This window comes from Lissotriton vulgaris, chromosome 7 (genome assembly GCF_964263255.1).
Source record: "Lissotriton vulgaris chromosome 7, aLisVul1.2, whole genome shotgun sequence".
Lineage (NCBI taxonomy): Eukaryota > Metazoa > Chordata > Amphibia > Caudata > Salamandridae > Lissotriton > Lissotriton vulgaris.
Window position 1 is genome coordinate 1,232,021,701 of NC_141695.1, and position 28,000 is coordinate 1,232,049,700.

Consider the following 28,000-nt stretch of genomic DNA (forward strand, 5'->3'; position numbering starts at 1 on the left):
AGTAAGTAGAAGTGAGGAGTTTTCTATAGATAACAATGAATAAAGATGAGGCGTCTTTGAAGTGATCATCTAAGTTGTGGAAAATGTGAAATCCAAGGTTTGAGACTTCTAGTCCGACAAAGTAACCACCTACACCAACATCCACCCAGTGCATGCATAAGAGTAAAACATGCCTAGATAGACTCAGATGAAAGAAGTGCTGACCTAGGCAAGTATAAATATCCTGGTAAGCAATTTGCAAGTTACAAGATTTGGAGAGCCAATATCTGGTTAACACAGAGAACCCAAAGTGTAATAAGCATGGTTACTTCACAGCAAGAAAAATTAGTCAAAAGTTAACATATTAAGTCGGCTACATTGCCAAACCTTACAAGAATCGTGCAAGGAAAAGATCCTAGCCATCAGATACCAATGGATCAATTCCTGCATCCAATGTTGTGAAGAAAACCTCTGTTGTAAACGTAGTCTTCTACTAATCAAGAGCCTTAAGTAACCTATTGATGGAGGTAAGAGAAACATAAGACTAATGTCCCTCTACAGAGTGTGGTAAGCTAGGTTGGGGAGGTAATTCTTCATATATCACAGTACTGGCCTGTGGTCCAAAGACGCAAATGTAGGTCTCCATCAAAACGTGTCAGGGGAAGTACAGTGAAAACAACTGGGATTCCAAAAACCATGATTATGTAAAAAGACAAAAGGGGGGTGGGAGAGAAAATAATGTAAGTACAAGAGCATGTACGTGGTGTCACCACATTATTAGTCTGACAAATCTCACCTGTGGACCATGAATGTCTGTAGATGGTCCAGAATTCATATGTGACTCAATATGTGACAGCAGTGGATAAAAGACAAGTACTTGATAATAAATTGGGTGGCACCCACAATAATAATCCTGACAGCAGGTATAGAGAATATAATGTATATTAAAATCTGGATCACAAAATGGTGTAGGTCTTACCTATCTAACCAAAAGGAGTATGAGCATGTCAAACCCTGAGTAGCAGTTAACAAGATCAGGCAGAGTCTTTGATAAGCTTTTGCCTGTGAGATAAAAACATGTAATTATCTCCTCAAAATGTGTACAGTAAGGTGAATTTCACTATTGTACAAATGGTGTTATAAGTAGCAATAAAGTGCCAGAGTCTCAAAATTATGTGTGGCAAGTGCCCACTCGAGTCGAATAGAGATACTCCTGCACCAGTCTCCATGAGCAATAAGCAATCCTTTACCCTTCTAGGTTGGCTGTCAAAGCTTGTAATAAAACAGAGTACTGTAAATAAATGTGGCAAAATGTCAAAACAAATACACCCTTAAGAGAAAAACAATGTAGAACCCCTTTGTGTGCTAAATACGTTTTGCAAGGTGGTGGGAATTAAAATCCTTAAAGTCAAAGGTGAGCGCCTTGTCCATAAAATGGCTTGTGCATGAACCAACAAGTACAGTACATACATTTAAACCATCTATAAGCAATGTAAGGCCACTTGATATGTATAATTATAATAAGCCCTATGAGAGACTGTCATGGCACGACAAATAGAGGGCATTACTTGCAAGAGCATAATGAAATTGCCGTGGCGAGTTACCTTTCAACGTGAAATGTCCACGTGCAGTCTTGTCATCCCAGAAGAATGGAGCTGACGCTAACGTGATGCCGATGTACTTAAGTGATCAGTAAATAGAAAGAAAAAAGAGACACCCCTCCCTAATGAATTACATAATCATAAGATTTGCTAACGTGGCCAGGTGAAAATTGCATGCAGACTACAATGCTTGAGTCTGTGCAGCATTTGAAAAAAGTGTTGAGAGTCAAGGAAAGAAATAAAATTGAAAAAAAAAAGAATAATGAATGAGAACAAAATGAATCCCCAGGCCAAGTAAGACCACAAGATAACATCTACAGTGTAATGTAAATTTGTAAGATAATGGTATATTGAAATCATAGGAGTATTCACCGGGGTCACATTCACAATGAATGGGCAAGGAAAAAGGTAAAAAAAGGAGAAAAATATAGTAGTCAGCAAAATACTGTGAAGCCCGATAAAGTAAGAGGTATAGGATCCGAGTAATAGGCAGAAAGCCCTTGATTCAGCCATATTGGAGTGGTTCACAGAGTGAGCAATTCATGCTAGTTATAATGTACAACAGATGTGAGAGATAGACAATATGAGTAAATGTGGAAAAATAGAGCCAGCCACTCCTTGTGGCCACAGACAGTAAAGTATAGAAAAGGCTATCCAACGTTAGTATTCATATTCAACACTGTGTTTTTGCTAAGCTGTTAACAGTTAAATTCTGAAAGGGCATAACATTGTATGGGTGAGCAATATGAATAAATATGAAATATTAAAATCGGTCATAGACAGTAAATTCTCCAAAATGAATATTTATATTCAAAACAATATTTTTACTGAGCTCTTTTAACAATATGGTGGTTCATGGTTAGTCATGTATTGTACCCCTAACAGTTAAATTCTGAAAGCACACAATATTATTTAAAAAGAGTATACCCTGTGCAAAGCCATAATGCTAGCCATAATAAATTATCCAGAAGAGTAAGGTGTTCAAGATTACAACATATAACAATTTGGGTTGCCTTACCATTGTGTATCAAATAAATACCTGGCAATAAGACCATTGAGTTGTTGACATGAGAATCCTCACATATCTGCTCATAGGATCTCTAACCCTGTGTAATTTTCTATTGATAGCTAAGAAATATTGTTAATGTAATCCATGAGAAATACATGCAGTTCCCTATCGCTATTAAGGCCCCTATCAACAGCCGTAAGTTTGGTGATTCATTTGGTTTCTGCACTCATTAGGGTCATGTTCCTATCACCACCTCCAGGGTCACACTCAACATGCACTATACAATGAAATTTAATCCAAATCAGCTCAGATCCTGAATGTGTCATGTTGTACTGTGTGGCAAAAGGGTAACTTGTATTGTTATTTTTTATGCTTCTTATATGCTCTTGTAGCAATTCATTCAAGTGTCAGTAAGTGCTACCCTCATATATATTTTGGCATTGACAAACAATACAGTATATTAATTTTTGTTATAGCAGTTTATCAACTGCTGAATATGGAGTTTAATTGCTGCATTATATTGAAAACATGTCTGTTTTTCCGCTGCATATTGACAGACGTTGCATCTCATACATTTACTGAAACCCTTTGTTTTGGCTAAGAACTACAAACCAATCCCTTTGTGGGTGCTAGGGATGATGTAACATAGGCACCAGATTTTTCTCAGTGTGGTACCCCTTTTATTTGTAACCATAGGTTTGGGAGATATGTATTTACTTGGGGTAGAATCCGACTTAAATATATGCCAGTTCTTGTGAAGAAGTTTTTTACACATCATGACTTTGTGTACAGTATTTAGTTATCAGGTCCAATATCAGGTCAGTATTGTAGACTTTAGATTTGAATTTTAGAAGGGAATTGCATTCTGCTTTCACAATTCTCTTTCTTGCTTTGGCTAAAGTGCTGTCAGAATAACCTCTCTGGATGAAACGGTGCTCAAGCTGATAGAAATGCGCGCAGTGGGTTTCCTAATAGGTTTAGAAGCTATTTTGGTAACATCAAGAAATTCTATTTGGCTGTGATTAACCTGTGTAAAGGTCAGGTTGTAAGGGTCTTGTTAAGATGTTGAAAAAGTGAGTTAGCTGAGTCAAACTGCCTGTCCAGAGGACAAAAATATTGTCTTAATATCTTCTCCAACATACTATGTGTTCTACAATCTCCGGTGGGGGATGTGACCACAAATTACTTTTTTAAAATTGCCCATGTAAAGGTTGGCATATAAAGGACCAACTTTGGAACCCATGGCAACTCCTTGGGCCTGTCAAAACCAATTGCGGCTTTAAAAAAATACTTTATTCTCAAGCAAAAGTCTGGTTAGATCTAGAATCATCTCAGTATGTTCATATAGTGAGGTATCTCTAACCAAAAGAGTAGAGGCAAGATCTTGTATGTCCTTTCCCAAGGGAATACACGTATATGGGGAATTGAAATCCAACATTACAAATTTTAATTTATCCACCCATTCTATGTCCTATAGTTTGCTAAGAAGGTCCTTTGTATCTTGTATAAAGGATGGCAAACTGTACAATTATGGCTGCGAAAGAAAATCTATATACTCAGAAATCAACATGGGTCTGCCTGGTGCCCTGCTTTATGAATCTTTGGCAGTATATAAATAAATGGCGTCTGTGGAGATGGATTACACATTAATTTGAATTCTATGGCACTGATAAGACAAAGATCTTGCAATGGGCCAACCTGAATTCAATCTTTTTAGGTATGTTTTTCAGTGGATTGTTAGTCAATCTAATGTAGGCTAAACCATCTTATAGTCGTCTATCAATCTCGTTCATGTATTCACTGTCCTTCATAACCACTATGTTCTCCCCTTTGTCTGCTTCCTTTATGATAATACTCAGATTGTTTTTTTATATATGTGTTTCCCTTATGACATTTGTCCTCCAGTATGTATAGTTCACTGGTGATTCCCTTGTAAAATATGTCTATTAGGATGTCAGATGGTATGTTAGGAATAAAAGTAGACTTGGGTTTTAACTAAGTGTCTAGATTGAGATTGGAGGAGTTGTCTAAATCAGTAAGTAGATTAAGCATAGAGGGTGGTGGTCGGCCTGTGTCATCTAGCAATAATAGTATGGGCCTATGACATTCCAGTGTGTGTGCAATTGAAAGTAAGACATAAGTTGGCTGCTCATCAAAAAGCTTCTTTAATTTAAGGTATGTAGTAAAATTAAACAAGTCAACATGTATCTGTGCAAAGTCTGGCATGGATGTTGGACTGAAGTTTAAACCATAACACAGAGTTCTGTTGATTGGACAAAGTATATCTTGACAGATTGACAATTGACACATTATCTGTTAAAGTTTGGACAACATTTGTTTCTAGAACAGAGTTAGGTATCATTGACAGTCCTTCTGATTGCAGGATACAGACCTGGAGGTTACCCCTTCCAGAGCATATGCTGTGTAGTAGACCTGGCATCATTGGCATGGGTTTCCCCTGTATTTTTGCCTTTGCCTCCTGTGTTTTTGCTGTGTGTTGGACTTCATTTTGCTGGTCTAGATGCTTTGGGCACTTTGCTACTGCTGTTCAGTGCCAAAGTGTAAGTGCTCCATTTGTAAATCGTTGTTATGGGATGGTGTTTCCATGATTGGCTGATTTGATTTACAAGTCAGTCCCTAGTACAGTGCACCGTGTGTGCCCAGGGCCTCTAAATCAAATGGTGCTAATTGGCTTGGAGCTCTCCACCCACATGAGCAGCCTGTAAATGTAACTCAGGCTTGCTGTTGCAGCGCTTGTGTGGAGTCTAGTACTGCCATGTCAACTTGGCAAGTTCATCCACTTGCCAGGCCCTAACCATCCTTTTTCTTAATTGACAGTCACCCCTACGGTAGACCCAAGGTACCCCTGTGGTCAGGGTGCAGTGTATGCGAAAGGTAGTACATGCCCTGATGTGTGTCATGCCCTGATAGTGAATTACTGCCAATTTTGTTTTTCACTATTGCAAGGCTATCCGTTTCATAGGATAGAATGGGGAGTTTGCTTATACAATTTTAAACTACCCCTCGGAACAAGATAGGGAAATAATTGTTGATATGCCTGAACTCCGAGTGTTAAAATGCATCTTTTAGTGAGGGTGATTTTTACATTCTGTGTTTGAAAATACCACTTTTAGAAAGTAGGTATTTTCTTGCTTAGCCATCCAGTGTGCAACTGTTAGGTTTGTGTATTGCATGTCTTGCTTTGGAATGACAGGGGCTGAGGAGGAGTAGTTGCTCCAGAGAGTCTGGATGAGTCAGGGCTGGGCTGAATAGACCAGGGCTGCATTTAGAGTACTAGGAGGAGATTTCCTTTCACCTGAATGTGCCTGTTCTGCATTCCACAATGCTGTCTCCACCTCCTGCAAGGACGCTGCACCAGAGAGGACAGAACTGGCTTTGACTGGGCACAGGGCTTCCCTGCCACCAGCGAACAAAGGATTTTACTGTACAAGTATTGGGGCCCAAACCCCAGAACTTTAGATCACTTCTGTGAATCAAGAGGGATCTATGCCAAGGAGTAGAGCCGGAGAAGCTGAGGAGGAATACTGCCCCTGTACAGTTTGCTGTCTGGGGTTGGCCTGCAGTGGCTACTTGCTGCCAAGAAAAGGAGAAAGGACTTTGCTGGTTGCTGTCGTCCCTGCTTGAGGAAGATCTCCAAGGGCTTGAATTGAGCTTGAATCCTGTTCTGAAGTTATGTTATGTTATAACAAATTTGTAAAGCGCACGTAGACCAAGGTTTCATGGCGCTATTCTGGACTGGTCGCATACTGAGGCAGGGCTTACTCATGTGCTTGTTTAAATAGCCAAGTTTTAAGAAGTTTCCTGAACCGCAGTAGTTCTGTGCAGGATCGAATCTCCAAGGGAAGCGAGTTCCACAGCTGTGGGGCCAGATATGCAAACCGGCATCCACCATGTCGTTTCCGCTTGAATTTCAGAGTGACTAGCAACTGTAGATGTTTGGAGCAAAGATCCCGAGTAGGGGTTTACCTAGTTAGCAAATTATTGATAAATATGGGACTATGACAATTTAGGGCTTTAAAAATTAAGCAAACTGTCTTAAATGCAGATCGTTGAGGCAGTGGTAGCCAGTGAATTTTGTTTATAAGAGGTCTGGCAGAGTGCCACCTGGGCTGCTGATGGATCAATCTAGTAGCCTGGTTCTGCACCAGCTGAAGCCGCTTAGTCAGACAGGATGGGAGCCCTAGGTAAATTGAGTTAGCATAGTCTAAATGAGACAATACCAGCCCTATCACCACCTGTATCAATACTGCGTGAGTAAGCAGGTGATGGATCTTATAAATCTTTCGTAATTGAAAGAAACATGTTGAAACCACTGTCCCTATTTGGGTTTTCAGGGATAAATCTTTGTCTATGGTTACCCCCAGACTTTTCACAGAGGTAGATGGCTTAGGGGAAAGCCCAAGCTCTGCTTGCCAGTAGTGAGGGCCCCAGAAGACATGGCTGCCCCCTATCAGTAGCACCTCATTCTTCCTAGGATTAAGCTTCAGATGATGGTTGTCCATCCAGTAGTGGATGTGTAACATGGTTTCCTGAAAATTGGTGATAGAATTAGGAGAATTGTCTATAGTAAATGAGAGTTGTAAGTCATCCGCGTAGTTGAATGTAGTCACATTCCTATTTTTTAAGGACTTGATCAGAGGGAGGAGGCACAGATTGAATAGATGAGGGGACAGGGAGGAACCCTGAGGGACCCTACAAGTGATGTTCAGCCTAAGCGCTGTGAAATTAGCCAGGCGTACTGCTTGTGTGCGGCCCTCCAGAAAGGACATAATCCACTCTAGGCATGGCCCTGGATCCCAGTCCGTCTGACACGGTCCACCAATATCTTATGGTCCACCGTGTCAAATGCGGCTGACAAATCCAGGAGTACCAAGGCCTAAGGGGTTCCGGAGTCTGCCTTCCTGTGTAGATCGTCCAATACTGCCAGTATGACTGACTCCGTGGAGTGGCCAGGGCGCAAACCCGCTTGTTGGGGGTCCAGATATCCAGACTGTTCCATGAAGTCTGACATACACTTAGGCACATGTGCGTGCAGTATTTTGGCCAAGTAGGGGAGTAAAGATAGTGGACGATAAATGGAGGAGTTAGATGGATCTGCTCCAGGTTTTTTTACCAAAGGAACCACTACTGCATCTTTAAATGATTTAGGGACACAGCCCTGTAACAGTGAGGCATTCAAGAGAGACAGGGAAAGGTTGGAAAGGTTGTGGAAAGGTTGAAAAAAATTCTCTCAAAATGTAAGGTGGACATCAGTCCCTCGGAGAGCCCAATTTTTCTTCTTTGGACAGTAGGAGGGGGAGCGCCTGAGGACTAATTGTGGGAAACTGTTCCAGCAGTGGGATGTTCATAGGTGTGTCCAATGGGGGTACAAATTAGGAAGAGCATGAAATACTAGCTTTAATTGTGGCTATTTTATCAAAGAAAAAAATATTCAGATCGTCACAGAGCTCCTGAGTGGGAGCGGGCTTGAGCAAAACTCTATCAGCGTTTGATAGTTCATTCACAATCGAGAAAATCTCTCTCGATTTATTGCTGGAGTTCAAGATCCTGGTGGAGAAATAATCTACCTTTGCTGCCTTAATAGCTTTATTATAGCTTTTTGGCGCCTCTTTGTAGAGGAGCTTATCTTCAGGGGCGTAGTTTAATCTCCATTTTCTCTCCTTTTGACGGAGTGACAATTTCTGTTCCCTTAGTTCACTAGAGAACCATTTATGAGCATCAGCCCAGCGATTACACCTAATTTTCTTGAGTGGAACAAACTTGTCGCTGGCAGTTTGAAGCCATGAAGTGATCTGCGCATCTTAAGTGTTTAAGTCTTGAGTGACCGTTGGGGTTGAGCTGGCTAGGGAGTTCATAAATTCCAATCTATCAAGAGTACCCCAACATCTTGCTAGGCCCCCCTCGACCCGAGAATACTTAGTTCTAAGAGGTAGAGTCATCAGGAATGTTATAAGGTGATGATCAGACCACAGACATGGGAGTACCAGGAGAGCAGAAATGATAGGGTTTGTGGTCCAGATTTGGTCCAATATATGACCCTTATTGTGTGTTGGCAACGATAGGTGCTGAGTTAAGTTAAGGTTGGTTAATAAGTCCGTAAATTCCTGTGAATGGAGACCACCAAGTGTATCACTAAACCAATAATTAAAATCACCAATGATAATGATGTTAGAATAGTTGGTTGCTATGTTTGCTATTTGCTCACTCAATAAGAGAGGAACTAGAGGCATATGCTGAGGGGGCCTATAGATTACAACACAAATCAGTGAGGTAGAATCAGATTCCAATTTGATGACTAAATTGTCCACAGCCACAAGATTAAAAGACAAAATTGTCATGGTTGCAGTGGACAATTGCAGCCACTTCCCCACCTGATTTACCAGGGGGACGATCCATGTGGAGAATACAGTAATCGGTGGGAAGTGCCACCAGAATATCAGGTGTGGAGTCAGGGGTCAGCCAAGTTTCGGTGACAAACAGGATATCTGGTTGATCAGTAGTCAATAATGTGAATATTTCTAACTGATGTTTGACTAAAGAGCGTGTATTTAAATAATACAGCAGGAGCGCTACCTGCCTGGAAGAGGTGGAGTTGCCTTTCTGTTCCCGACTGACCGATATTTCTGGGAAGCTGACGCGTCGTTGATAAATTCTATTTTTGTCGAGGCAGTTTTTAATGGCAGGCTCTAATGGGGACAGCGCCCGCTGCAAACTGCAAAGGTCTTCTGAGGAGTAAATGAGACGTTGGGCAGAGTGACTCGCCCCTAACCCCGTACTAGCGCGGACCGGCGCAGATAGGCTCGCCTTTGGTGAGCCTTCGGCGCACCTCTGGCGCTCCCGCTGCGCGCTTCCGCGCCATTAAGGATTAAAATACTGATTCCCAGCCTAGTTCTCCGCCCCCGCCCTTAGTGATTGACTGGCAGGAACCCCGTGGCTCGTTAGGGAGTGAGCGCCGGCTATGTCCGTGACCGTTCTATGATTCAAGGTACAGTTCACTTCACTAATTCAAATTACAATTTAAAAACCGATCTCAATGCAGCATAGTGGTTTTTAAAACATAAGTAAAAACAAAATGCGACACAAGCAAATTATTGCGCAAGGTCGCAGCCCAGTTATCAAAGTGCCCGCTCCCGTGCTAAGATGCCTTCAAATACTGATTCTCCGCCTAGTTCTCCGCCCCCGCCCTTAGTGATTGGCTGGCAGGAACCCCATGGCTCGTTAGAGAGTCAGCGCCGGCTATGTCCGTGACCGTTCTCCGATTCGAGGTACAGTTCACTTCACTAATTCAAATGACAATTTTAAAACAGATCTCAATGCAGCATAGAGGTTTTTAAAACATAAGTAAAAACAAAATGCGACTCGAGCAAATTCTTGCACAAGGTAGCGTCCCAGTTACCAAAGTGCCCGCTCCCGCGCTAAGATGCCTTCAAATACTGATTCCCCGCCTAGTTCTCCGCCCTGCCCTTAGTGATTGGCTGGCAGGAACCCCATGGCCCGTTAGGGAGTCAGCGCCGGCTATGTCCGTGACCGTTCTCCGATAGGAGGTACAGTTCACTTCACTAATTCAAATTACAATTTTGAAACAGATCTCAATGCAGCATAGTGGTTTTTAAAACATAAGTAAAAACAAAATGTGACACGAGCAAATTCTTGCGCAAGGTAGTGGCCCAGTTACCAAAGTGCCCGCTCCCGCGCTAAGACGCCTTCAAATACTGATTCCCCACCTAGTTCTCCGCCCCGCCCTTAGTGATTGGCTGGCAGGAACCCCATGGCTCGTTAGGGAGTCAGCGCCGGCTATGTCCATGACCGTTCTCCGATTCGAGGTACAGTTCACTTCACTAATTCAAATTACAATTTTAAAACAGATCTCAATGCAGCCACGTGGTTTTTAAAACATAAGTAAAAACAAAATGCGACACAATCAAAATCTTGCGCAAGGTAGCGGCCCAGTTACGAAGTCTCAGGGACACAAACATTTCACCACCAGCTCCCCTGAACTACCTGGCTGGGATTTCTCACCTGCTAAGAGATGCCAGCTGTTGTATTTGACCTCTGGAGGCTTTTTGCCACTGGGAGCTGGAAAAAGTAACACAACTTCGAGAAGCATGACATATCCACATCTGTTTCTGGCACATTGCCAGAGAAATATTCGCAGCGCTTGCCCGTAGTCCAAGAAATCGCTGCACGCTGCATCGAGTGCACCGATCTCTAAAGTCCGAGATCACCGCAGCGATTCCGACGCAAGGCATGCAGTGTCACTGCAGGAACCCACACATCGTCCCAGATCGTTGCATCACATTGAGGCCAGCCAGGACAGGCACTTTGTAAGATGGCCTACATTTTTTCTTGTTCACAGTCTTTTCTCGGACCATATCCCTGACTTTTGAGGTCCAGCCAGATCTTGCCGGAACTACCTTTACTCTCCGGTGGTGGTGCCTTTTACTTGGACGTTGTTTTGTTCATCCTGGAAGTCTTTTAAATCCTGTAAAACAACTCAATGTATGAATGACTTGAGCCCATGGCAAGCATTCTTTCAGCTTTGCCACCTATTCCCAAAGCACCTTGTGCTTCCCTTAGCAACCTTTTGAATCTCTGAATCCATTCTGGCTCCAATGATGAAGGTACTCATTATATGACTGCACACATTAACACAAATCACACACTATAAGAGTTGGGAATGCTTGCTCTGCTAACCACCTCTAAGGTCGGTACCGGGCTCATGACACTAATTTGTTTCCCTTGAGATAGGGCACACTCTCTCACTGCAGCAGTCTGTACTGTTGTCATTATTTGTTCAGTAAATACAAAACACATTTCAGCATTTGTATATAAATCTGAATTACATGCTATCATTACTGTGTCACCTTATTTGAATGCAACATATATGTACCCTAATGTACCCGTGATTACCCGGATAAATAGATTTGTTGTGTTTACACATGTGTGCAGGTGTTCTGAAAGCTATCATATCAGCTTGAACGAAACATAAAGTTTCCATGTGTTCTAGTGTTCAATGTCTGCTTGAAAATTCTGGGCATAATAAGTTGTCAATTTTTTTTACTCATTCTGTATAAATTGGAATGTATGTTCTGCCAAACTAGGCTTTTGCCCTTACTTGGCAACTTGCATCCTAAAAATAGGACCCTGAGGTGGGCAATTCTCAATTTTTTTTTATTGAATCTGTAGCCCACGTGAGGAAACCCCAGGATTTTGTGGTTTGCTGTGGTCAAGTGTTCTATAAGGTCATTGTCTGTTAAATATATACCATCAACATATCACAATGGCTGGTCATCAACATTTTCAAGTAATTCTGTGACTCTGGCTGAAAACAGCCCAGGGCTACTTTTAGACTCCTGAGCTATATGTTAGTTTTGTTTCTCAGAACTTAATGCAATGAAGGCTGTCAAATACGTGCTACCAAGTGCTATATTTTTGGCAGAAAAAAACATTTGAGATATCTAGTTTTGTTTTGTGTTTATTCTACACAATGTCATTCACTAGTGCTGCACTGTGTTTGTATTGTACTACAAATATGCAAGTAGCTGAGTTTAAGTGTCTGTAATCAAACATCATATGATATGATTGATTTGGTTTCATTTCTGGGAACAGTATTATTCATTGAAGAGGTGCACCCTTCTATTATACCTTGGTATTCTAGTTGTTCTAGGAATTCCCTAACTTGTTGTTTAGCTTAGATATTGTCTTTGGGTTTATGAGGTTGTCCTCAATGGTATGTCATGATAAGGTGAACCATCATCCCACCCCATATGGTTGCGGGCATAACGGAGAAGCTAGCACTAAAGCCCACTCCTTGGCATACAAGTGTTAAATCGATTCTGGATCGAGGTTGGAAAAGGCTAGTAAAATCACTGTTTTCCCCTTTGGGCAATTGATTACGAAATGAGTTGGCCAATCTTTTTCGACAAAAGAATATTGCATCCTTGTGTGAGCTCCTCCCAGAAGAGGACATTACTGAACCTGGGTATGTCCCGCTCCAACCGTAGTTGGATTTCATATTAACAATGTGGAATGCTTAACCTAGTATCTTGTGTTTCCACTGTGATACACTTACTCAGTACTACTTCCACCAGACAATCCATCAGGTTCTGGTGAACTATTGTGACTTCTGCTGCGCTGTACAGCATTGTCAATGGAAATTCCCCATTCAGAAGCAAAGTCTTTAAAATCCAGGGCATTTCTGATCTTAAGTCTGGCTACCTTCCTCTTTTTAATTTGAGGTTTAGATGTTTTAGGCTTTTCTTCTTGCTTAATTATGTAGTCACAGGAGCGTTGTAAGTCCTTCTTTTGTTTCACTTGCTTTTCTGATCTGTGCTCTGTCCGTTTTCCTCTCTTGGAACATTTATCAGATGAATACTGGAAGGAACGAGAGGGACATGTATCAGTATGCTGATACCTGTCAAGTGGTTTACATTATCACGGTTCTGCAAGTTGTAACATTTCTCTGTAGATTCCTGTGTAGGAGACCCACTCTGTGATATTGTTATATGATTATTTTGTATTTTATTGGCCCACTTCCTCTTCGTTGGAGAGTCGGGTGCTTGCTTAGAGTTATCCTTTTCAGCATTACTCTTCAGCCGTGGTTTCCCAGCTCTGGTCCCCAGATTATCCCTAGCCAGCGTGGCATAGGTTTCTTCGAAAGTTTTAGGTAATTTGCGCTCCTGCTCTCCTCTGCAGGAGGAAAATCCCTTAAAGGTCGGTGTATAGCTAATGCTGCTGCTTCCCCTTTAATGTTAGTCAACATTATGGCACACACTGCAGAAAAATCACCCGTGAGTTTAATTCATAAGTCTAGGGCAGGTGCTGTCCATGCTCATTCTGGACCTGTTTCAATACGTCAGGTGGAACTGCCAGTGAAGGGGTACTATGTATTCTGGTATATACTGCAACAAAGACCATACCCCAAGTAGCACATTCTTCTACTGGGGGATTCATCCCCATTGGCGAACAAATGGTTAGTATTCTGTGTTTTTCCTGCAGGCCCATAAGGGGAAATACTGCTTCAAGCTGATTTGTTTTTTGTGCAATACAAAACGGAATTTCTTTCCTCTTGGTGGGAACTTTTCCCATACCTGCATTCAATGTTTGTGGGCTAATGGCTAGTGTAACCAATTGTGGTAGTGCAGCTTGAACTGCCAGCAGAGGGGTAACTGTTAATGTTTTCATTACACAATGTGTAAGGCATCTGCATATTATTACTAAAGTATTGTATAATCCCTGCAGTTGGGCTGCGGTCAAATTATTGATACCTGAATATGGTGTGTATCCAGCCAAGCCTGGCCATGTCTCCCGCTCATTGCTGAATGGGCCTGCTCTCAAGTTTTCTGTAGTCTGGGGAGGGCACCTTTAAACCAATTAGCATGTTTTTGGTAAGTGAGAGGGAGTTCTGTGGCCTCATATGGAGTGTAAATTTCTGGTGTTTCACCTACTTCATATTTGTGATATAACCACTTTGCATTATCTGAGGCTGTGAATTTAACTCAGGAGTAAAATACCTCAGTTCTATATGCTTTGTGTGCCTCTAACGCAAAGGTATCGTCCCCACCATCTAGTGTGAGACCATTTTGAAGTAGTTTCTGAGTGACAGTATGTCTACAGTTTTTTAAAGATGTTTTGTGCCATGTTCTGTAAGAAATTATAGAGTAGGCTAACACAGTGGGCATCAGATCCTTTCAAGCTTGAACAACCTACAGTCAATACATAGGTTATACCTACTCAGCTGAGGATGAAATTCCCTACCACCACAGACAACTCCGGTTAAAAGGTGTGTAGGGATATCTGAGAATGAACCATTGAAATACTCAGTTGATCCATACAAATAAGAAACTAGCCAATGATGACAACATTTTGGCTGACTTTGAGAGGTCCCTGCATGCTGAAGCTTTCGAAAATGAAATTCCAAGGTATGTAGATGGCTAGGAGCAGATCCCAGGTCACTGAATAGTGAACAGTTTGCTTATGGGGCAGTAGCAGCTTTAAACATCTTGCAATATGGTTATTAATGTATTTATGTGTTAATGATGATGTTTTTTTTTTATAAATGCTTTGTCCAATTAATGCATTCTATTCTGTTCTTCTGAATCTTTTCTCAGAACATCCTAGATGACTTGCTGTTGGTAAGAAAAATATTATTCGTACATGTAGTTCCTGTCATATTCTCTTGGAGTTTGAACCTTTTCACCCCCGGAACTGCCTGTGTGTCAAGTGTGTTAGGAATTTCAAAATCATGACTGATAGAGACTCCAGTCATAAACAGAATGGTTTGGAAGGGACAGGACATTTTGAGTAATGTGCATTAGCAAATAGTATTATTACACAAATACTTAACATTGTTCACAGTTCAAAGTCAATAAAAATCATTTCAGCATGCTAACCCTATTCACATGTTGATATCATTTGTCTCTGCTGAAACAATACCTCTAGCAGTCATCCACCATCCACAGTCAGCAGGTGCTCTGTGAGGTTAGTTTCACAAAAATACCATTAATAAAATGATCTGAAGGTGGAAGTGGGCAGGGCCCGATATGCATATGGTATGCCTCCATGCAAACCCCACCATCAGTCAAGGTGGACTGAGTAAAGAAATTCAGGGTAGCTGGAATACATTTTTAATTAACCCTGGCCACCTTTACTGAGCTTTTTGCAATTGGTAGTGGCTGCCATGATGCAGCACCTATACCCTCCACACAGCAGTGAACTCCCAGTAACAATCTTAGAGGAGTCAGTGACTGATGCCACCTTTGGTGGCTCCTGTGTCTATTCATCAGATGTTATAAATATATTACATCATGGTGGATGTATTTTGATTGTGTACATCGCATAGATCATTTTTTTCAAATCTTAAGAAACAATGGTGTGCTAGTCAGACCATAGGGAGTTGCGTTTTAGGTCCATCTCTAGACAAGTGTTTGTTGCTATTTTATTCAAAGTTTCACATGGAGTGCGCATCAGAACACTGACTAATGACAAATGGATATTTTCTTTTCTCTCCTAAATTTCAATAGGATAAAATTCTGGCTGATCCGGTAAGAGAGCTGTACTGTCTCCATAAAGAATTTCTATACTTTTATTGTGCTATCAAACATTTCCTAAGTAAGATCTTTGAATGGCTCCGGGTAGTCTGCGCTTAACAAAACCCATTTAATAATAATAATAATAATAATAATAATAATGTGATGTGTGTTTAGATTGCAATATGCCTGCAACAAAATATCAATGATTTTACTTTTAAACCTGTTGGTGAAAAGTATGAAACTACAATGAGCCGAATTATTTAGATATGGACATGCTTAGTTTGCAATGGAAATTAGTCAAACAAAATGATCACAGTGAATTGAAACATGACTTCTTCATTAAGGCCAGGTAAATAACTTGATTTGAACAAACCATTGAGATGTGGGGGATTTGTCTTTTTCTCTCTGTTGATATTTTAATGTTTGACTCTCACTGCCCTGCATCAAGAATTGATTCTGTACTTTGTGATACTTTGAGCAGAATGTAAGAGGCCCCTGTCAGGAAGACTATCTTCCAGTGCTGGTCCTTGGACACTGGCAAACTGGTAGATATGGGACAAGCAACAGCTGTTGACTGCCGCCAACAGATCAAAGTCTAGTGGAGGGACAGCAATTGTGCATACATTGGTCATTCCTGTGGTGCAAAGTTTGTTGTGTTGTACATGACTATCTTATTCAGTTTTAAATAAATATGTTAAGCACACATTTGCTGTAAGGTTTCTTACGTTTACGGTTCTGTAGGGGGCAAGGCATGATGGAGCGGCTGGTTTTAGGCATCTCAATAACAAATCCAAGTCTTTGTTTGTCTGGAGGCATCTGTGTGGAAGCGAGGTATAAAAGTGGTGTTCAGAGCACCCTGAATTTCAGAGAATCATTTGCTCAGTCTTCTATATAATGGGAGTGAGTTCCAATGAGATGCTCATCTGCAAAATGTTTGATGGCAAAATTAGTAAGTTAACACTAATTTCTGGTTCGTCGATTGTAGACTTGCAGTCGAATTATGCAGAAGAATAGCTTGGACAAGTAGTCAGAGGACCTGCTGTGTATAGCTTTGTGAAAAGGCATTGTGCTTTTAAATTTGTTCTGGCCTTTACAGGGAGCTAGTGGAGGGCTTTGAGAATGGTCCTAATATGGTCACGGCAATTTAGGACAAACAGTATTTGGACAGCTTTGTTTTGAGCATTTGGAGTTTGATGACTGATTTTTTCAGCAGACCAATACACAATCTATTGTGATTGTCAAGGTGGGACATCACAACAGCAAGCTTAATACTAACGTTTAGAGGATGAAGAGGGCAGGAAGGGCATCAAGCAGCAAACATAAATAATACATGGAATATTTAGAGACAGTGTTTTTCTGTTGCATAATATAGAGCTCACTGTTAAACAAGACTCCATAGATAGGTGTTTTTGACACAGCTTGAGAAGGGGAGAATCAGATCAAGTGAAGAGCAACTGTTGAGGGCTAACCATCTACAAGAGAAGAATCTCAGTTTTTTCCCCATTTAAAAAAAGTTTCCATCATCAGTGATGAACATGGGAGGGGCAATATAATGTTGTGGATTGGCTACTAAAGTTGCCATCACGCTTGTGAAGAAGCTGTGTGTCATCCACATACATATGGTAGCCAATATCATGGGGGTGAGAATCTTATTCAGATGGTACATGTAGATATTAAAAATGTTGGAAATAAGCCTGAGCCTTGAGTGACACCACATTTAATGCTGATTCATCTGGACATTAAAGTATCCAGTGTGAGTTTGTGGTAGTACAGAAAAAAGATGGTGCAAGTGGGTAACTTAGATAGCCAGCACCTCTGTTATGTTTGCATAGAAAGGAGATATTGTCTCACTACATTCAAAGCGTGCTCAATGTCTCAATACCGTGCCACCCACCGTATCACACAATATATGTAGAAATATTCCGTATATATAAAAGACAAATTAAGCCATAGACAGAGCACACCATATACAAGTAAACAGCTGAGTATCCACGATCAACAAAATTGTTTATTATGAAAAGATTCAATGTGTTTTTAATTCAGCAAGCAATCTTCATCACAATTGTTCAGTTGTTCTAACAATGATACAGCTACAGCTGACACGTGTTTCGTCACCCACTTGCGAATTTTTCAAGGCTGTTGAACAAGATCATACACAATATTTTATATTACTTGTATTCAAAAGGAGAGATATGACAAATAAAAATATTTTCCTTTTCTTGGTACTATCTCTATTATGCTAGTTTAGAAGTCCATCTGCTCATACCAAGTGAAATTATGCAAGTAGTAACAAAATTGTGTATGTTATAGAGCATCACCCATGTGTGTGAATCAGAAAAAATGTCATAGCAGCTAACAGGCTGTTACGACACTATTAAAAACACTGAGTAGTTAGAAGTGGAATGAAAAGAAAAGGTTCTAACTGAGAAGCCTTAAGCCCCATGCTAAAACCAGTAAAATGAATGTTTATGAATACCTCCACAAGTAGATGTAATCTGGAAGTAGAAAATCTCCTTTATCCTAGGAGGATAAGTTTGTAAATTCTGCTTTCCAGATCACTAAAGAAGATCCGTCAAAATAAGGACTAGTATTAGTGAAAAACCAAATATGTGCGTCATATACCCTTAAAGATGTAAGAGATGATAACCAAGGATGACCCATGCTTGGAAGAATACTGGGACATTATAACGAAGCAGCAAGACCGTAAATTGCACCATCAGCTTAAAGTAGGTACTCTACCACTACGCTGGCTAATGAGCAGATGGAAGAACACAGGAAGTGATAAATGTCCATTTTGTTTGGATCAGGTTGAAACGGTTGATCACTTCTTTGTTGTCTGCCCGGAGTATCAACAACCAAGACGCTTGTGGTTAACACCTGTCTGTCGGTTACTAGGAACCAGATCAGCGCCGGTTGCAAGTAGAATCTTGAAATCTGACACCTCTACTCCAGTGGTTATAGGTGTAGCGAAATTTGAAAGTTGGGCCTGGGTACTCCGGATCTGTAAAATCAGTCCTTAATTTGTGGTGCACAACCCAGCGGAAGTAGGCATCCCATAGGGGTTAGGGATTTTTGACTGATTTGGATTTTATTGTTATCCGTTTAGCTGTCAAAGTCTTTTGCTACTTGTATATTTAATTCGTTTTTAACAACTTTTTTACTTTTTTATATCTATTTATATTTTATGTTTTAACATACTCAGAACTATCAACTTATTTGTGTATAATAAGGATGATTTGTATAGACGCTTGTATTGTATAGTATGTATTTCATGAAAATTCGAAATAAAGACTTTTTGACTGATAATCACTAAGTTGTTTAAAAATTCGATGTTGGCCAGAGAGTCAAATTAATAAACCCAGATTTCTCTGTCCTAGCGTGATACTTATTAGGTACAGTATCTTCACTGTTTCCATATCATTTGCAGTAGCCCTAATAACAATGAGCATCATTTCCTTCGTGTGTACTAATGCTCTGTATATTCTCTCGAACAAGTTCTAAAAATCCCAGTCACTCACTTGTTTGAATAGAATCACAAGTGTGAAAAACAAACTTGAGCATGGTACATAATTAAAGTGTTATTATTGACTCAAATATGTGCACTTACTCAATACTTCATATGAATGTAGGATAACTGATTGCTGTTGAGAGAAATAGTCCTGTTAGGAAAAAAGGCCAGAGTTTGTACAAAGCAAACATCCCTACCCTCGATGGATCAGGATGACTACACAAGCAACACACCCCATTCCTCCTAGAATTTCCGTATTATGTAGCGTTAGCAGCTCACCTCTCGCAAGCGTGTTCAATTGTAGCACGACATCTTTCGATAAGAAATACGATGTTAAATGTAATAACGTCAAGTCTCCAAACTGTTGTAATAGTCTTTCAGGCTAAAAAATAGTAAACAACCAAAAAGGCTGTAAGTTCATTGATGTGCCCCTATTAATACAGACACGCTAGTTCCATACGCTGCCATATGCCCAGAACTATAAAAGATATTATCCTAGGCTTACCATGAAAAGTTGTTAGTATCCGGTCCACATTTTCACTCTAAGTAAGGAAGGTATTTCCCGTGCTGCATTAACCGTGAAAGTTTTGAAGCCTCCATCTCCTGACGTGTTGTGCCGTAACAACATGCATCACGGCGTCTGGGTTACCCCTTGGGCGCGGCCGCGATTCTGCAGCCTGTGCGGCCGTTTGAAGAGTGGGCGGGTTCATGACGGCCCTCAGCCATAATCAGCACACGAGCACTGTGATGCATGACAGCCGGGGGCCGTCATCAGCATGCAAGGGGTTAAGAGTCTTTTCTAAGTTTTTTGAATGCAAGTAATATAAAATATTGTGTATGATCTTGTTCAACAGCCTTGAAAAAGTTGCAAGTGGGCGACAAAACACGTGTCGGCTGTAGCTGTATCATTGTTAGAACAACTGAACAATTGTGATGAAGATTGCTTGCTGAACTAAACACACATTGAATCTTTTATATTAAACAATTTCGCTGATCGTGGATACTCAGCTGTTTACTTGTATATCCTGTGCTCTGTCTATGGCTTAATTTGTCTTGAGTTTGTGGTAGTAATGGTAGAGGAGTGAAGTAAACCTGGTAAATGGAGCTCCAGTAATGCCGCAAAAGTTGAGAGCTGTTTGGGAAGGATAAGTTGATCAATGGTGTTTAATGTTTCCAACATATACAGGAGCCAGAAGCTTTTCCCTAATATTTTTAACATAGTTGAGGTATCCTTTTGGGATTTGAAAATCTAATTGGAAGGTAATGAACATGTAATCTTTCTCAGGGTGGGATTAGGGTGAGTGGCAGACCATAGTTTTCAATGCATTGACAACAAAGGGGGGTCCAGAAATAGTCTATAGTTTGTAAAATTCACTTGATTTGCAAACCTTTTTTAAGGATGAGAATGATGATATCATGTTTGGGGGGTTTAGGAAAGGATCCACAGGGAAGGAAACGTGAATTATTTGCCCAGTGACAAATTGTCGTAGTGCTTGGAGGTTTTCTTAAAGGTTTTGGGTTTATTTCTCACTTACGTCTTTGAGGCTGGAGTAAAGTCTGAGAGAGTGGGAGCAATGGGTATTAGAGGTCATAGGGACAATGAGCTGAGGTGGAGCTCTCTCTCTTAGAGCTGAGATATTATTAGTGGAATAGGAAAATACGTTTTCACAAGTTTCAAAGGAAGACACCTCGATTTTTAACAGAACGTGGTGAGTCACCATCGCCTCGAAAATACAAATAAATATTTAAGTGAATTATTAGTGCCATTGATGCAAGATCGAGGTTATGCCTTTTAGTTCTAATACAAGCTATCTTCTATCCCCTTGAATGAACTCTGCAGACCATCTGTTCTATAGGGAGTTTTGTTTTGTTCCATTGTCTTTTAAGAGCCCTACATTGGCATTTCAGATGCAGGATTTTGTCTGTGAACGAATTTTTGGATTTCATTAGGACATTTTACATGTGGAGACCTGGGCCGCAATGTCCAGGGCAATTGTCATTTTTTTCCCTAGATCAATGGAGACCATTCATGGATTCCAAATAAGGATCATGAATATTGAGCAGTAATTGGAAAAATACTCATGTTGTATGCTGTTAAGAATCCTCCATGAGTTCAGGATGTGAGGAGTCATGTGCCGGGTCAACTTATACCTAAACTCATTAGCAATGCAGAAGCTAATGACATCACAGTCAGACCAGGGTAGCTTCATAGGCATTCAAAAAGTAGCAGTTGGGGTGGTGGACAAAAGTAGGACTGAATCATTTTCTACTAGGTTGTTTATTAGACATCGAGCTTTGGGAGAAGCCCAAATTATCCATCTCCTGTCGGAATTTGATGTATTATCAGACCAGATTTAAAGGTCTCCAAGTATATTGGTACAGTTAGATAAGGGCAGAATATGTCAGGCAAGATGAAGTAGATCAGAGGGAAAGGACACAAGGCAATCTTTAGCAGGATGGTACATCACTGCAATGGTTGACGGTGGACTAGTCAGCACTCTACAAAGCTACAAAGCAGGTAGTAGGAAAACTCAAATGAGGGATTGGTATCTCCTTTACAGAGATTAAATTACGGCGAATTTAGGGCCACACAAATCCTTCTACTCTTCATCCTACATTAGGATGTTATAGTTAGGAAAGAGGATGTAATTTATGTCAGACATAGAGGCATCTCTGAACCATGTCTCTGTGATGGCTGTTAAATGGGAGAGAGGTCAAAGATTAGGTCATAATGTTATAAGCATTTTTTTCAGCAAATCTCAGGTTTGGCAGTATGTATACTCTGTCGCAACAGCGAAGGAGTATACATACTGCCAATATGAAGGTCCATCCACCTGATTTAAATGCAGGCAGACCTTCAGTATGACCATGGAGGAGGCTACTCTGTCAGCACCCTGGAATCCTCCAATGGCTCTGGGGAGTGAGGGCCCTTAGAGTAATGTCTACATGTCCAACCACCCAAATTGGATGGTGGACATGTAGTCATTTTTTTACTGTTTCTTACCACCAGGTAAAACCTGATGATGAGGAACAGTAACATTATTATTATGCTCCCCAGCCTTTGGAGAAGGTTCCCATGGTGATAAAAGCACTACATTTTTTTATTTTCGAAAAGAAGATACCTTTCAGGATTTTTTTTTATGGATTACTTTTGGTGCTGTTGTCCTGTAGCACAGAGTAATATGCATTGCCATGAACCACCATAACTGCAGTTCCTGTCATTGCTTATATGAATGATAGCCTGCTTGGCGGTCATTTATAAATTATGTAGGCGACCTCTCCACCATACGGATGGAGTAGTTTCCTTCATTCCCATGGCAGAATGGCAGGTAAGTCATGGCCCTTGGTCTCAGAGGGGTTAGTGGAACGGAGAGGGGAGGGTGTAAGCTGTTGGAACATGTGGTGGCTGGGAAGGCAGTAGTGGGGGTGAAATGGGAAACAAATGAGGGGATTGAAGTAGTGGCAGAGTGTACATTAAAATGGGAACTATTTTTTTTAAACACATCGAGAAAATTGTACTCACATTTTAGAAGGATAGATTACTTGCCTTGTATCATGATCTTGCGACTGTTGTCGATGTTAATGGGCAGAGTTGATGGTATTGAGCATGATGAACAGGCAAGTTTCTTGCTACAAGGGATTAATGAGATTGACTTAGTTTGATAAGAATGTTGGAGTGTATCTATTTAGACAGAGATATCAGTTGTGTGGAATAGCTGTCCAGTAGTTTTTACATATTCAACATATTCAATTAAAGTCTCTGAATGTGCAAAGAGACCTTAGGTTTTAAGCTTCTTTTTTACAAGTTGAATGCTTATAGAAGCTGGGTATGGTATAGCATAATTGTGTGGCCAAAAGTTGTGCAAATGGTTCGCTGGTGTTACAATGAGACACATTATGGCATAGGAAAGGAGTATAGCAGACAATTGAATGATGGCAAGATTCCCCTCATATGGTCACAGTGATGGATGGAGAAAGAGGCTGTGTATCAGGGTTTCACCTTTCTGAGAAAAATGTTTCAGTATTAAGTTCTGCTATGGCTAAGAATTGGCATATAACAACAGTGTGAACAAAAGTCCTGCATTTGAGCTTAAACAATGATTTGCAACAATGATCCAAAATTGTTCCGAGAAAACCATCAGAAGCATACAATCTTTGAAATGGTTTCGAATTTTCAGTGTCACATATGATATTTTAAATGGAAAAGAAAATGCTAAGTGAATGATAGAGGTCATGCAGGCAAGGAACACTGGATGTATGGTGACCCATGAACCTATATCAACAAGTGATCTGCATCAGGAAAGGCCTTATCCCAGATAGATGGGTGTCATGAGATGCTTCAGGCAGTAGTTGGTGTGAGGAAAGGCCAAAGAAGATATTGACCTGCAGTCATCATCTGAAGTTGGACCAGCTAGGCCCGGATGGCCCACTGTGCTCGGGGGTGGTTGTTGATGATGTTTACAGTACTGTCTTCATTATCTAGTAGTGAGAGTTATAGTCCCTTGGGATCTTAGCTATTTCCCTAGAGTCGCACTCAAATGGAGGACACATTTTAACATTTTGGAGGTTTCTTTTGTGGATCATTAGTTCTGGTTCCTTTCCAGCTGAGGGTTCTTGATCCTCTGCAATTGCCTGGGTCGGAGGAGTCTGGATTCTCTGCTATCCTCTTTTCCTCACTGGAACCCATGGGATTCCCATGGTTGGGCATGTGGTTTCCTGAGTTCATGGGTGCTGCATGCCATTTTTGGTTGATGCATTTTTCAGACAGAGGGTGTTCGTTCCTTGGTGGCGTACTCTTGGGATATTAGCTTAACTTCAATCATAAGTCGATTATTTTGCACTTGATCAATTGGTTGCCGTATGACGGTGGGGTTTCTATCATCCTCAGCCTTGCTGGTACATTAAGACTGTGCTGCTTAGTTTAGATGGGAACTTGGCCTTGGCCTTCTCCAGCCCTGCTGGTGGATATATGAATGACTCTCCCTCTCTGGTTTAGTGAATGTGGCTTTGGCATGTACCACGATGCCTTGTTTCGTTTCTGGGTCAGATGCATACCTGAGACTCTTGGTATTTAGGACTTCTTCGCTGTGTAAGGCAGTAGAGACAGCAGTAAAGGTGGTTATGCTACAAGTGCTTATTAGTAACCTTCATTATCCTGAAACCAGTCATCCTCATCTCAGTCCAAGGCCCTGGCTGCCCTCTGTTTGCTCCTGCTCCTCTGGCCATGCATTTGCAAACATGCTATGATTTGGGAAGTGGGAAGGGAGTGGCCTTCGTATATCCAAATAGGTCGAATTTGACATTTAAAACACATAGTTTATTTGTGTTTGAAGAGAAGGAACTGACTTTTAAGGGCAAATAGGTTGCATGTCATCAGAGTGAAGATTCACCCTGATAGAGTGAATGAGGACCGATATGAAAAAGACTGAGATGATAAGTGATGAAAATTTTAAATTAGTATCAAAACCTTTTACTGAAGATCTGAAAACAACCAGCATGGAAATTGCTTTCGGGTAAAAAGGAAAGACAGGCTGAAAGTGTTACATGTTACCTGGGATATTAATCGCTAATGATTGTGAGGCCCTACAAGTGCCATCAAGCAAATATGTAAACCAGTACCCCGAAATTTAAAAAAAAACAATTTTTATGCTGCAATGGTAGCATGGCAAGTGTTCAGCTGCTAGCAACAAAAGGGAACCATTTGCTGATTAGGTGCCATAAAGTAACAATTCAGTTAAGAACAGAAATAGGCCCTCACCAGAGGAAGTTGGAACATTTAAAGTGTCAACGTTTTGTTCATTTGACGGCGATTGTTTGTTTTATGTAAACATTGACATGGAGGTTGTGTTAATATGCTGACTAATTCAACACATACATTCTCTTTTGCTCTTCTAAATCAATTTAGGCGTTACAAGATCTTGTGGTAAGAAAGCTATACTTCCTTTATGCAACAGTCTGTTCTTATTGCATTCAGAGTTGAATTTTCCTACCTAATGTTTTATATAGAGCGCGTTAGGCAAACTCTTTAGGTAACAGGTTATATTATATATATGACAAAAGGTTGGATTGCAAGTTAAGAATTTCTGCTCCCAGATCTGCAGCGTTTTCCTCAATGGCAGATTGTAAAATCGCAAGAATTGGTGTTTCCACTCCGAATACAGCATTTTGTTTCCTCATTCCTAAAACCTATTTTACTCTGTTTTCAGATAAGAAATTTATAGGTGAACAACATGGGAATTGTGGTTTTGTCACATACATTGTAATTCCCTATTTGGCCAGACATTTCCTTTCTAGCCAAGATGGAATGACAGTCTATCTATAATTACATTCCATTCATAACGAGAGCCTACGTAAAGAAAGCCACTGCTGATATATGTATTTAAGGCAACACAGTTGCTGACTACATATCTGTAAAAATACATTAAAAGTGCCCGTCGACCATGTGTTTCTTATGTCTCTCTTTCGAGTTCTCTCACTCCTTCTCCTTTCTCTGCTGGTTATATTTTCTGTTGATCCTCTCACACCCAGTCCTTTGCTGCCTAATTTCAGGAGCCAATGGCCTTTCTTCTGTGTTGTCACCCCTCTGTCTATGCTCCTTATTCCACTCTTCATTTAGTTTTAACTCTAACCACCATCGCCTTCAGTCCTTCCCTTCTCCACTCAACTGCCGGCTTCTCCCACTTTGAATCCCTTGCACTTGTAATTAGGTACTCTGGCTCCTGGGACTTTTCTGTCGTGGTTAACTGTGACTTCTTTATTTACATATGAAAGCAGAGCTCAGAGGAATGTATTGAGAAGGCCTGCAGGATACATCGCTGGTTACCGGATTGTAATATTTTATTTATTTGTTGTTTATGTAGCAATACATCCATTCACCCGGGGTTTAGAGTGTTGTATGTAGTATTTGTAAATGACCAATACCTACAGTTTGTGAAAGCATTGATTCTAATACACATATTTTAAATGAAACCGAATTTGTAATAATAGCTGCAGAATCAAATACAATTGTAGCACACAGATTGATGGCATTTCTCAGCTGAGAGTACCAAGTCATCACCATTGAATAGAAATTGGCAGCAGTTCATTGGTCTTGTGAAGCAGTATCAAGGGTCAGATTTGAAGAGCAAAGTCAGATTACAGCATACAGTAATAACCATAAGGTGGGTGAGAGACACGACCTCTTCATAGAAATCTGGAATTGAGTAGCAATGTGATCTTGTAACACAAAGAACAGGAGAAAACATGTTCAGCCCTTGTGTAATTCATACAGTATAGGGTGGCAAAAGTGGCACTGTGATAATACTGAGGCCTGGAGTATGGGCGAGCAAATGCATGTAGTTGATTGGAGGAATGTTAAACGAAGAGCATATATTTGGTCAAAGGAAAAGGGGAGCTGCAAACGTCACAGGTGTGTTGGTCCAGAAAAACAGAAGACTGGAACTGAGAACAGCTATTAACAAGAGAAAGACAATAAGAAAAATATAATAGTACAAGCAGGGCTTACAGACAACTATATAAACATATGTGTGTCGTAACAAAGCAGGATGTTAGGTTAGATACTGCTCAGGAGCATTAAAAAAAGTGAGGGAATAAATTCCTTCACCATTAGGCCTAGGGCAAATGTTCGGTTAAAAAACCCACCACAGTGATATACACCAGCTATAGTTCTGCAAGTTCGATTGTATTTTTTATTCGATAATGATTTTTGAATTATTTGTTACCCTCTAAGGAACCATGGGAATGATTGGAAAGGATGCTAATTGTTTTTAGATAATATGATCATGTATTTTTTGTTGCTATGAGATGCTTACTTGTGCTTTTTAGGTCTCACTAGAGGCAGCGCAGCTGCTCTGGCAAGACATTTAGTTAGTGGATTTTCAAAGTGCTACCCAGGCTTTTGCTGGCCACAAGCTTGAGTGCACGTACGTGTGCAAGCGCACAGCCACCATCTGCCTTTCCTTTGTTGTCATGGGTAATTAAGCGTCTCTCTCTCTCCGGGCACCCTTTCATGTCATCGCTCGTTACCTCTTCTTCCCTCCCCTGCCCTTGGCTGAGCTTCACTATTTATATTGCTATCACTTTGTCTAGCGCAGTTATCACCTATCTCTGCCTGCTCTCCCAGCCCCTACTTTCCTCCCACCGCCCGCTCAATCTCTATCTGAGCCTCTGTCTGTCTCTACTTTTCTCTAGGCTTGTCTTTTTACCGCACTGTTCATAATTCTGCGTACTTTCATATCATTTTCTCTCTGCCTCCTCCTATCTCTTCTTACTAACTCTCTTTCTCTCTCTGTGCCTTTCATGTCATCCCTCGTTACCTCTTCTGCCCTCCCTGCCCTTGGCTGAGCTTCACTTTTTATATTTCTGTCACTTTATCTAGCGCAGTCTTCGCCTATGTCTGCCTGCTCTCCCAGCCCTTACTTTCCTCCCACCGCCTGCTCAATCTCTATCTGAGCCTCTGTCTGTCTCTACTTTTCTCTAGGCTTGTCTCTTTACCGCACTGTTCATGCTCTCGAGTACTTTCGTATCATTTTCTCTCTGCCTCCTCTTTGTGTCTCTCTTCCACTTTTTGCATTTCTCTCCATTTTTTGCATCGTAAAATCTGCCTGTCTATTACTTTTGTATCTCTACCTGTAAAACTCTGTGCGGCTGATTCATAGAAGCATCCGTGTTTACTGCCGAAAATATCAAGTTTGAGAAACTGTTATTTTTTTTATGAGTTTTTCGTGAATTCCCAAAAATGGTCCCAAAATGTCACTTTCACATCAAAATGTGGTTTGACAGTATACTGTGTGACAACAGTGTCCGTATCCAGTTTCAACACCTCTAATTTCACCCTGCTCTGCTTACCAGC

The 28,000-nt window shown here is 40.8% G+C and overlaps 1 protein-coding gene across 1 annotated transcript in view; it reads left to right on the forward strand.

The window, feature by feature from the left end:
• Positions 1-28,000, forward strand: part of LOC147703292 (uncharacterized) — a 195,301-nt gene that overhangs the window by 113,857 nt on the left and 53,444 nt on the right. The window contains exons 8-10 of the mRNA XM_086929489.1: positions 14,721-14,744; positions 15,633-15,653; positions 25,055-25,072. Of these exons, the coding sequence (XP_086785615.1) occupies positions 14,721-14,744; positions 15,633-15,653; positions 25,055-25,072 (63 nt within the window). The remainder of the gene's footprint in view (positions 1-14,720; positions 14,745-15,632; positions 15,654-25,054; positions 25,073-28,000) is intronic.